A 12,924-nucleotide genomic window follows, 5' to 3' on the forward strand; every position below is an offset into this window, starting at 1 on the left:
TCATTGATTGATTTGTATTATGTATTGTGTTTTAATGTGTTGCTTTCTCAACCTTTTTTTTTTAAGTCGAGCTGAACCCAAAAATGTGTGTTTTGTTTTTTGTTCAAATACCTGGGTATTCACTTCAGTGCACCTATTTATTAATGTGTGCAAAACAATTAGCAAAAATCAAATTTCTTTACTTTTTGACATCAAAAGTTAATTTTTCAAGATTTCATTCATTAATCTTCTACAGTTATCTAGACTTTGCTGTCACATCATCAAATTTCTACCCCATTTCAACCAATCATATCGCGACATTGACACAACCCTGGGAACGAGTGTCAATGACGGCGCGCCAGGCTGCAGCAGAGGAACGATCCGAGGTGCTGAAACGGCCAGGGCGCGCGGAGGCCAAGCCGTTGCTGTCCATGGTGCTGGACAGTCATCCCGCACTGAGCGGAGCAGCGGGAGAAAGCTGCCTATTAGAAAACAGTGACATCATCTCTTGCTAACTCATATTATTGTCTGCACCTGGTTGGCCGCCTATATAACCCTCTCTGCTTTCAGACCCCGTTGCTGATCGTTGTTTCACAGCTGCTGTGCCACTGCCTGTTCCTGTCCGAGCGCTCTTGTGAACTGTTCTCTGGACTAAACCCGGCCTTCTGGGAAACCTGTTTCCAAGCGTCTGGACTGAACCTGCCTGCCTTCTATCTTTAGTTTATTGTTGGCCACCCGACCCTGTTTAAGAAGGCTTTCAGTTTCCTTGTTTATTTTTGTGAATTCTTGAAAATCAGTAAAAGATTTAAAACTGATTATTGACTCTGTCATCTCTGCTCCTGGGTCCAATACCACAGCATTACAGACATGGCAGCTGTCAATCAATCTTCATTTCAGGATAATTTTCTCCTCCAAATGAAGGAGAAAGCTTTGGCGCCTAGTGTCTGTAACCTGGCAGAATTTCTAGCCAATAAATTAACTAACTAATAACTTGGCCAATTACATACAAAATAAAGCAAACGGTAATGTCTAAGAATGTTATCGCTTGAATAATGTGTAGGTGGTTTTTCATGGAGTGGAGAATTGCTTTCTGAAATATATCTCTGATGTATAGTCTACATTGAAAAATGTCTTTAAAAGTCTGTCTCGCATAAACAATATTCCTGGCTGGAGTCTGCAGACTAGTGTGCAGCACACTAATGTCTCCACCTCCCCTCCCTCTAGTCTCTACACCCCCCCCCTCCTCTCTACACCCCCCTCCCTCCTCTCTACACCCCCCCCTCCTCTCTACTCTCTACACCCCCCCCCCTCTCTACTCTCTACACCCCCCCTCCTCTCTAGTCTCTACACCCCCCCTCCTCTCTACTCTCTACACCCCCACCCTCCTCTCTAGTCTCTACACCCCCCCGCTCCTCTCTAGTCTCTACACCGCCCCCCCCTCCTCTCTAGTCTCTACACCCCCCCCTCCTCTCTACTCTCTACACCCCCCCCTCCTCTCTCTCTACACCCCCCCTCCTTCTCTACTCTCTACACCCCCCCTCCTCTCTAGTCTCTACACCCCCCCTCCTCTCTACACCCCCCCCACTCCTCTCTAGTCTCTACACCCCCCCGCTCCTCTCTAGTCTCTACACCCCCCCCTCCTCTCTAGTCGCTACACCCCCCCCCCCTCCTCTCTACTCTCTACATCCCCCCCTCCTCTCTAGTCTCTACACCCCCCCCTCCTCTTTAGTCTCTACACCCCCCCCTCCTCTCTAGTCTTTACACCCCCCCCCTCCTCTCTACTCTCTACACCCCCCCCCTCCTCTCTAGTCTCTACACCCCCCCCCCCACACACACACACACACACACACACACACACACTCTCTAGTCTCTACACCCCCCCTCCCTCTCTCTAGTCTCTACACCAGAGGATTTACCTCATGTGTGGAAACAACACTGCGTCTTGTCTGGAAGAGTAACTCTGGGAAATACCTGCACCTGATTCAACGGGCATAGTCCACACTTCATGTTTATATGGCTTTATGGGGTCTGTGGCTCTATTGTGGAGCAGATTAGGGGTCCTTGATATGAAAAGGGTTGAGAATCACTGTTCTATACTGTCCTGTTCTCTTCTCCTCACTTGAAAGAACCAAACACATGCATTTAGTAGCGTAAGGACATGATGATGTTTTCTTAGCGCTGCTCACTCTCTTCTCTGTTTACTGTGTTCATCTGTCCTCTGTCCTGTATTGATATTAAGTTGCTGCTCTCAGTTGCTCTTTGCTCAGTCTTGGATTTCACCACTTTAACTTGAGATACCAAGAAAATAGTTTTGTTTTGCTGTTTTGTTCACGGGCATTTTTGAAGTAAAGACTATTTTCAGTTTATATATTCTTTGTGTTGAGTTTCTGTCTCTGCACTTCAGTCCCCTCAGTCATGTTTACATCACTGTGCTGCGTGCTGGCTTTCTGATGTGTTCAGATCATACTGGAAGAACAGGCGTTCATTTAATTTTCACTTCTGCTTGTTGTCTCTTCTTATTTATTTTTGTTTCATGTTTAGTTTTATTGCAGCAATAAATAACTGTGTTTTAAAGTGTTTTAAATCAAAGTTAACATTAGAATCTATTCAACTTTTATTCAGAAGAAAAACGACAGAAACAGTGATTTTAGGCTAGCATATACTGTGATAAAACTCCATGACCTGATATGGAAATTTGAATCGTGATAACATTTTCATCCATATCACCCAGGTCTAAATCAGTTTGATTGTTTACGGTTGATGATTTTATACAGTGGCGAACCGTCTGTGCCTTCTAGGTATTCAGTGAAGGCCCAAGAAGAAATTGAAATAATTCCCCCCCTAATAAATTATTTGTATTTGATATTTATTCGTTTTTATTCACTGAAATAACAGTAAACATGTCCGTAAATTGCTATGATCTTGCACTCACTTTGTTTCAGCAAATATGGGGTTAAATATTTGGACCAACCCCCACAGGCAAATGGGATTTGTTGACAGCAAGCCAGCAACCCTTCGCGAAGACCCGAATCTAGTCATGACATGGGGAAGATAATTTTGATGACAGGTGTTTTAACCAATCAGAATTCCATTGAGTTGTGGGGTTAGCCAATCACAATTAGTTGAGTTGTGGGTGGGATATTTCGAGGCATTTGCGAAGACAAGCCAACCAGGAGATGAGACGGACAACAAGGAGGGAGGAGTTAATGATTATTCGGAGAAGAAGGAAGTTTGGCGGAGTTTTCAAGATGCCTGTTCAAACCGTTCTTTTAATACATCCATGGTTCAAACCAAAGGATAACATTAGAGCTATCAACCTGCAAAAAGCTATATTTTCACCAGTTCCAGGCTAGCAACTGGGAACCCTTAGTTTACATGCAGTTGGGCACAAGAGGCTATATTACTGCTGTGCGGTGCTGTGCTGTGCGGTGGGTTGCTTGTTGCTTTTTGGTGGATTTGGGTTTTGTCTTCAAGTGAACCACTGTGAACGTCATTGGTAAGTTATAATTTTATTTTATTTTATTGCTGGTGGTGTCGCTGGGGCAGCTTGCTGTCGGTGTGCAGGGGGAATTGTGTTATTGACAGTGACAGCCATTTGTTTATGTGCGGGGCGGCTGTAGCTCAGGAGGTAGAGCGGGTCGTCCACTAATCGCTTTGGATAAAAGAGGTCGGTGGTTCGATTCCCGGCTCCTCCAGTCTGCATGTCGAAGTGTCCTTGGGCAAGACACTGAACCCCAAATTGCTCCCGTGGTAGTGTGTGAATGGGTGAATGTACCTACTGACTGTAAAGCGCTATATAAATGCAGGCCATTGGCCATTTACCATTTATGTAGCCTAATGTAATTTTCATAGCTGAGGAGGAGTAGTGGAGTAATTATTGTGTGTAACGATACAGCGAACTAAGCTGGCTATGGAAGACAACTCATCATAGATCTTGGACATGTAGTCTTTCCAATAGCCTGTTCATGCCCTCACCAATGCGTAAAGAAGCACGCAGTGCGCACAGAGAGAGACCTCAGACTTGCACGTACAGTAGGGTATAGTGTGTGTGTGTGTGTGTGTGTGTGTGTGTGTGTCAGAGTGGGACATTCTTTTTAAGCTGTTTTATTCACTTGATCCCAGCATTGCATGATTTTTAGTTATTCGGCTTTGGACCAGGTTTGATCAGTATGTATAATATATATTTTACATTTGGGTTTATTGCCTGTGTGCGTGCGTGCGTGGGTGGGTGGGTGGGTTACATTATAGAAGGCCCGGTTCTGATAGGCACGGTTCACCACTGATTTTATACAGGTTTTCTGAGAAGCTTTTCAGTATAAACTTCTTTAAAAAGAGTTACATGTTGGATTTTTTCAATAGTACACTCCTCAGAAATTAATTATGATAATGCAGAAATTGTTATTGTCCCCAATATTAACAGTTGACCCAAGGATCGGGTTCATTTTTTCATTTTAGTTCTTGACTCAAGAAGAGTTAATTTGCAAATACATATGAATGACATTCTTGAAGTGAAATAACAACACCTGTTTGATACTCCCTGGAATGTACATAAAAAATATTTAGATAATTTATGTGAACATGATTAGGTGAAAATGTTTTAATTACTGCATGATTTATAATAAAAATATACAAAAAATAAAAATAATGATGTAAATACATCTCACTACTATAAGGCGAGGGGTGCCACGCGGCCCACTTGCATACGACAGCACGTGAACCAGCGAGGCTCAGTAGAAATGAACGCTGCCAGTTCAGCTAGAAAGGAGCGTGTGAAGCCCACAATATTTATAGTGTATTAAAAAAAGAATAAAAAGTACAAAGATATCTGTTTTTGCAAGTGAACTTTTCTATTTCAACAAGAGACAGTGAGGTGAGAAAATAATGACATGTTCTCTCAGAGAAGACAGAGTAGAGCTAAATGTTGCGTTTCACATCACATCAGCAGGAAAATGAGAGTTCAGGTATTGTCACTGATATTAATGTGCATGTAAAACAGAATTTAAACAGGCTGTTGAACAGTAACAGTGATCCTGACCTGAGAGTCTCCAGTCTACAGTGTGGACTCTGCAGTCCAACAGACAGCAGCTTCACTGATGAATCTTGCAAGTCGTTGTTACTCAGGTCCAGCTCTCTCAGACTAGAGGACTGGGAGCTGAGAACTGAGGCCAGAGCTTCACAGCTTCTCTCTGACAGCTGACAGCCACTCAGCCTGATGGAGAAATAGTGATGAAAAATAAACAATGAAAATGTTTATTTCCCTCCTCACAACATATATTGAATCTATCCAGTTGGTATGCACTTACAGAGCTTTATTGGAGGCTTTGACCACTGGCAGCAGCATCAGAAGAACCTCCTCTGAAGCAGAGTATTTCTTCAGGTCAAACACATCCAGGTCTTCTTCTGATGACAATAAGATGAAGACCAGAGCCGACCACTCGGTAGGGGAGAATTTGCCTGTGGAGAGACTTCCAAAACTCATGTGGTCTTGGATCTCCTTCACAAGAGACTGGTCATTCAGCTCATTCAGACAGTGGAACAGATTGATCATTCTCTCTGAAGACAGATTCTCCCTGATCTTCTCCTTGATGTACTGGACTGTATCCTGATTGGTCTGTGAGCTACTTCCTACCTGTGGCAGCAGGCCTTGTAGGAGAGTCTGATTGGTCTCCAGTGAAAGACCCAGGAGGAAGCGGAGGAACAAGTCAAGGTGACCATTTGGACTCTGTGAAGCCTTGTCCACAGCACTCTGGTAGAAGATAGTTTCTGGTTTATTTTCTAACGTGTGCTCGTCTAACATGGCACTCTGGTAGAAGATAGTTTCGGGTTCATTTTCTAACGTGTGCTCGTCTAACATGGCACTCTGGTAGAAGATAGTTTCGGGTTTATTTTCCAACGTGTGCTCGTCTAACATGGCACTCTGGTAGAAGATAGTTTCGGGTTTATTTTCCAACGTGTGCTCGTCTAACATGGCTCTTGGCTGTTCCTTTTTTTTCTTGCTTCTTTGTTTTTCTTTCTTCAAAAGGGAGAATGGCCATTTACTCATAAACCCTTTGCTGGACATTGATTCAGAATAGTCAGCAGTGTGGGAGGTTGACTGATTTTCTGACTGGTTTTCTGACAGCAGATTAACAGATTTGTCTGTGGAGGTTGACTGATTTTCTGACTGGTTCTCTGACAGCAGATTGACAGATTTGTCTGTGGAGGTTGACTGATTTTCTGACTGGTTTTCTGACAGCAGATTGACAGATTTGTCTGTGGAGGTTGACTGATTTTCTGACTGGTTCTCTGACAGCAGATTGACAGATTTGTCTGTGGAGGTTGACTGATTTTCTGACTGATTTTCTGACAGCAGATTGACAGATTTGTCTGTGGAGGACGACTGGTTTTCTGACAGCAGATTGACAGATTTGTCTGTGGAGGTTGATTGTGGTTCTGACAGCAGATTGACACCAGAGTCAATGAATGAGATGGTGACATGAACAGCAGCCAGAAACTCTTGAATGCTCAGATGGACAAAGCAGAAGACCTTGTCCTGGTACAGCCCACACTCCTCTTTGAAGATCTGTGTGAACACCCCTGAGTACACCGAAGCTGCTGTGATATCAATACCACTCTCTTTCAGGTCAGCTTCATAGAAGATCAGGTTGCCTTTCTCCAGCTGCTCAAAAGCCAGTTTTCCCAGAGAAAGAATCATGTGTGGATCTGTCTCAGCTCTCTCATGGTACTTGATGTTCAGTTTGGACTGAACCACCAGGAAGTGGATGTACATCTCAGTCAGGGTCTTGGGCAGGTCTTCTCTCTCACTGGTTCTCAACACATATTCCAGAACATTAGCAGTGATCCAGCAGAAGAGTGGAATGTGGCACATGATGAGGAGGCTTCGTGAAGCCTTGATGTGGGAGATGATTCTCGTGGCCTGCTGCTCATCTCTGAATCTCTTCTTGAAGTACTCCTCTTTCTGTGGGTCAGTGAAGCCTCTCACCTCTGTCACCACGTCAACACACTCAGGAGGGATCTGATTGGCTGCTGCAGGTCGTGTGGTCATCCAGAGCCGAGCAGCAGGAAGCAGTTTCCCTTTGATGAGGTTTGTCAGCAACACGTCCACTGAGGTCGACTCTGTGACATCAGTCACAATCTCGTTGTTCTGGAAGTCTAGAGGAAGTCGACACTCATCCAGACCGTCAAGGATTAGCACAACCTGGAACTTATCAAACTTGAAGATTCCCGCTTCTTTGGTCTCAGGAAAAAAGTGATGAAGAAGTTCCACCAAGCTGAACTTTTTCCCTTTCACCAGATTCAGCTCTCGGAAAGTGAATGGAAATATGAACTCTATATCCTGGTTGACTTTCTCTTCAGCCCAGTTCAGAGTAAACTTTTGTGTTAAGACTGTTTTCCCAATGCCAGCCACTCCCTTTGTCATCAATGTTCTGGTTGGTTTGTTTCTTCCAGGTAAGGGTTTAAAGATGTCGTCACATTTGATTGTTGTTTCTGGTCTGGCTGGTTTCCTGGATGCTGCTTCAATCTGTCTGACCTCATGTTCATCATTGACCTCTCCACTCCCTCCCTCTGTGAGGTAATGCTCTGTGTACATCTGATCCAGAAATGTTGGGTTTCCTGCTTTAGCAATCCCCTCAAACAAACACTGAAACTTCTCCTTCAGACTGGATTTGTGTTGTTGTTGTGGATGTTGATGTTGAGTTTCTGAAAGAACAATTGAACAATGAGCAGATGTTTCAGTAAACATGAGAAATGTGAACATTTCCTGTTAAAGACTCTTACTTCTCTGCAGCTCCTCAGCCAGTTCCTCCTGCTTCATTCTCCTCAGGAAGAGCAGTGTGATGTTTAGAAAAGCCTCTCTGTTGCTCCTCCTCTGCTCTTCCTCCTCACCGTCCACCACCTCCTCATCCTCCCTCTGACTCTCTGGGCATTCTGCCTCATCTGGACTCAGAACGCTCTGGAACCCTCTCAGCTCCTTCTTCACAAAGGTGATGATGTTCTCCTCAAGCAGCTGGAACAGAATAATATTAAACCTTCATACTGAAATCTGCAGACAAAATTTTCCACTCCATCTTGCACTGATGTAAAGAATGCAGCATGGAGATTCAACATGAGCTCCTAAATCATTATGAAATATAAATGTTGACCCACAGCGCAAAAGGTTCTAGTTTTACAACTAGAACGACCGCAACGCGGACTTATGCCTCCGCCATTAGTTCATTTTGGAGTCCAAATCGCCATTTGAGGCAAATTGGAAGAGATTCCGTCAAGGCGCTCCTGTGATGTTGCGTTACAGAGCTTGGAAATTGGGTGTGTGAGAGGTCACAGTGACCTTGAACTTTGACCACCAAAATGTAATCAGTTCATCCTTGAGTCCAAGTCGATGTTTGAGACAAGTTTGATTAAATTCCGTCAAGGCATTCGTGAGATATTGCGTTAACAAGCTGGAAAATGGCGTTTGAGAGGTCACAGTGACCTTGACCTTTGACCAGCAAAATGTAATCAGTTCATCCTTGAGTCCAAGTCGATGTTTGAGACAAGTTTGATTAAATTCCGTCAACGCATTCCTGAGATATCACGTTAACAAGCTTGAAAATGGCGTTTGAGAGGTCACAGTGACCTTGACCTTTGACTTTTGACCACCAAAATGTAATCAGTTGATCCTTGAGTCTAAGTAGATGTTTGAGGCAAATTTGATGAAATTCCGTCAAGGTATTCATGAGATATGGCGTTAACAAGCTGGAAAATGGCGTTTGAGAGGTCACAGTGACCTTGACCTTTGACCTTTGACCACCAAAATCGAATCAGTTCATCCTTGAGTACAAGTCGATGTTTGAGACAAGTTTGATTAAATTCTGTCAAGGCATTCCTGAGATATCGCGTTAACAAGCTTGAAAATGGCGTTCGAGAGTTCACCTTGACCTTTGACCACCAAAATCTAATCAGATCATCCTTGAGTGTAAGGCGATGTTTGAGGCAAATTTGATGAAACTCCGTCAAGGCATTCGTGAGATATCGCGTTAACAAGCTGGAAAATGGCGTTTGAGAGGTCACAGTGACCTTGACCTTTGACCAGCAAAATGTAATCAGTTCATCCTTGAGTCCAAGTCGATGTTTGAGACAAGTTTGATTAAATTCCGTCAACGCATTCCTGAGATATCACGTTAACAAGCTTGAAAATGGCGTTTGAGAGGTCACAGTGACCTTGACCTTTGACTTTTGACCACCAAAATGTAATCAGTTCATCCTTGAGTACAAGTCGATGTTTGAGACAAGTTTGATTAAATTCCGTCAAGGCATTCGTGAGATATCGCGTTAACAAGCTTGAAATTGGCGTTCGAGAGGTCACAGTGACCTTGACCTTTGACCTTTGACCACCAAAATCTAATCAGTTCATCCTTGAGTCCAAGTCGATGTTTGAGACAAGTTTGATTAAATTCCGTCAAGGCATTCCTGAGATATTGCGTTAACAAGCTTGAAAATGGCGTTCAAGAGGTCACAGTGACCTTGACCTTTGACCTTTGACCACCAAAATCTAATCAGATCATCCTTGAGTCTAAGTCGATGTTTGAGGCAAATTTGATGAAATTCCGTCCAGGCGTTCCTCAGATATCGCGTTAACAAACGTACGTACGGACGGCCGGCCGTACGGACGGCCGTACGTACGGACGGACGGACGGACGGCCGTACGTACGGACGGACAACCCGGATCCATAATGCCTCCGGCCTGGCTATCGCCGGCGGAGGCATAATAACGGCTCTAATATTGTGTGGACATCACTTCCTGCCTCAGTCCACAGCTACTTCCTGGTTACGGAGTGGGGCGTAACCACCACGTCTCCCCAGTGGCGAGTTTTTGGCCTCTATAGCGACCTAACAAACTTTATTTTTGAACAATTTTAAAGACATTTTTGTGAAAGTAGAACATCTGGGCTGTGGACTTTCTTTCTTTTCTCCCTTTCTTTCTTTCTTTCTTTCTTTCTTTCTTTCTTTCTTGTTCTTAGTACTAACAGGTTGATTTCAGCTGATGGTGAAGAACAAGGTGTGTTTGTGTCAGAGGAGGTTTTTCCAGTGAGGCATAGGAGGATGGTCCTCCTCTATTAGATTGGGGATTTTATATAAAAAAAATATTATAATTTTTTTTTTTTTATATATTTTTCATTTTTCATTTTTCATTTTTCACTTTTTTTTTAATAATAAAATATCAATCAAATGTGTTTTTTCTTATGTGCAGACGCTCATTTTTTCATTCATTATATTCTTATATGCTTAAAATCTTCAACAACAGTGACCTGAACTGAACTGAACTGAGCTCCATGCAGAGAGTCACTCTGGCCCTGGTCCCAGCATGGGGGAGGGGATTAAAAAAACATTCGCCCTGTGGGCGTTTATTTATTTGGTAATTTATCTAATGAAAAAATAAGATTGGTTGAAACACACTTGCAATTCACAGAGAACACGAGAGTGATGTGTTTTCCAACAAATCAGATTGAGCTGGAAGTTCGCACGCCCTTAGCCCGGCCGGTGAAACCAGGTGAAATCTAATTGGTTGTTGGTTGGATAGATTGCTGACATTGATTGACATTCTGTATTGTCCAATGCTGAATAGCCTACGTCTGAAAATCTTGTTGAATCCGCAGCGCTCCATTGGAAATACAGGAAATGAAGACCTGACAGGCTAATAGATAGATTTACAGACAGTAGCACCTATATTTTCCCCTTTCTCTTTTCCTATGTTTTATATTATCAAGCAGTAAGTTAGCTCACAAGGCAGACAGTCGTTGCATTGTATTACGCAGAGTTTAGAGAGGGCAGCGTGGTACACACGGAGGACAGAGGCTCAGAAGCAAACACTGGGATAATTTAATCAGAATCAGAATCAGAATCAGAAAGACTTTAATGATCCCCGGGGGGAAATTGGGACAAGTTACAGTAGCTCGCTCACAGAACACACATAGCATAAATAAAATAAAAATAAAAATAAAATAAACCGTAGTAATGCAATATTAAGCAGTAAGCAGAAAAACACAACATAGCATAGAATAACTAGTAATGCGATAGAAGCAAAAGCACAAAATAAGTAGAATGTCTAAGTAGCGAAATACCAATACGTAGAGTAAGTATATACATTCCGTGTCAATTAACATTATTGCCTGTGACATATTGCACATATTGCACGTGATTTATATTAAGTCGGCTTGCCCTATACGTTACACGTGGCTCAGCCAGGCACAGTTAACCTATCGGCTGGCTCAGTCTCAGGGAGACTGAGCGTCTCCGAGGTGCTCTTTTAAGAGAGGCATTAAATAGACCAATGGCCACAGGCAGGAATGATTTCCTGTGCCTCTCCGTCTTGCATCTAGGTGGAATCAGTCTTTCACTGAACGTGCTCCTGTGTTTGACTAGCACGTCATGGAGTGGATGCGAGTCATTGTTCATGATGGAGCGTAGCCTGGACAACGTTCTCTTCTCTGACACCGCAGTCAGAGAGCCCAGATCCAGCCCCACAATGTCCCTGGCCTTACGGATCAGTTTGTTGAGTCTGTTGGCATCTGCTGCCTTCAGCCTGCTGCCCCAGCACACAATAGCATACAGATGCAGCCAGCCAAACTGAGACCACTTCCCCGCGACTGTCCTGCGCGCAACGTGCGGCAGTGCTGCGGTGGGAATATTTTTTTTTCACCCTGTAAGTCCACTTCTGTTTTCACCCACCAGGAGGCGCAAAAACACACCGTCTGATTAGCTTTCTGAAAGACTGACTTCGCCCTGTGATTCGCCTGCCTCTCAGAGCAGTCCACCGTCAGTAGCCTAGTACACAGGAAAAACTGGAGGGTATTTTTCCCAGAGTAAATATTATTTTCCTCTCAAATAGTAATATTTAATCCTTTTGGAGCATAATTATTACCTGCAGAGTGAGCGCAAAGTTCCAGACAAAATTATATTGGGGTATGATTGGGGTAAACAGCATGGTCACGCCTACTAACGCCCACTTTATTTCCGATTCGGTCGCCATTTTTCTCCCCCTATACTATAGCCTACAGTAGCGTTAAGAGATAGGACGGACATAATTAAGCAGTTGGGAAGCCCTTTTCTTCACTTGATGGATCAAATGCCAGGTAAGTTTATTATTGATTAACATGTGTCAGGTTAAACTGATTTGCAACATTACAGGTAGCCACAGTTACCTACATGTAACGCTAGCCATCTGTTGAACAGGCTGGGCTGATAACATGCTAACGCTACGTTAGCATGCTAACGCTACGTTAGCATCGGACTGACTAATTAAACCTCTTTGTAGTGGTTTATCGACAGTAAGTTATTAACGCCAGGTGGGTCGGTGCAACACGAGTATTAAATTGCTAGCGGACTTTGAGACACGTGTGTTTTGCCCTGAACAGAGCGTGGGTAGGCGACTTCTGTTGCAGTTTTGTCATTCGGTGCGACACGTGTGGTTGACTGAGTGTAAACAGAGGACTGTAGGGTGACAGTTTTACTAGCGGCAGATGGACATAAAAGTTAATTTGACACACTGGTCGGTCCAACGCCTGAACGGAGCACTGCACTGGGTTGACTAACGTTTTACTAACGTTAATGCCCACTGCAGCCTGTTGCACCAGCTGAACGTAAGTTCTGTCTTAAGTTAGGGTGTAAAGTCCACACTAACTGCTACGTTCAAACTAGCTTACGTTTCAACTTACGCACAGCTGGTGCAACCCACTGCAGAAGCGTGTATTGCATGGTGTACACAGCACTGTGGTTATATATATATATATATATTTATTTATCATTTTGGAGGTAAAATGTATTCCCCAATCATTCCAAGTACCCCCTGCAAGCTGCTCAAGTACCCCTAGTAGGTACAGTACTGTATGTGAACGGAAACGCACTCAACACACATTGGAGGTGGAACTAGAGATAGTGCTTTTGTAATACGACTGTAATTGTAAC

At 43.6% G+C, this 12,924-nt stretch overlaps 1 protein-coding gene across 1 annotated transcript in view; it reads right to left on the reverse strand.

Moving 5' to 3' along the window:
* The window catches only part of LOC310774659 (protein NLRC3-like), a 164,752-nt gene that overhangs the window by 15,765 nt on the left and 136,063 nt on the right, over positions 1–12,924 (reverse strand). The window contains exon 7 of the mRNA XM_083634765.1: positions 5,015–5,188. Within this exon, the coding sequence (XP_083490891.1) occupies positions 5,015–5,188 (174 nt within the window). The remainder of the gene's footprint in view (positions 1–5,014; positions 5,189–12,924) is intronic.

The sequence above is a fragment of the Poromitra crassiceps genome (assembly GCF_964638095.1).
Source record: "Poromitra crassiceps genome assembly, chromosome: 4".
Taxonomy (NCBI): Eukaryota; Metazoa; Chordata; class Actinopteri; order Beryciformes; family Melamphaidae; genus Poromitra; species Poromitra crassiceps.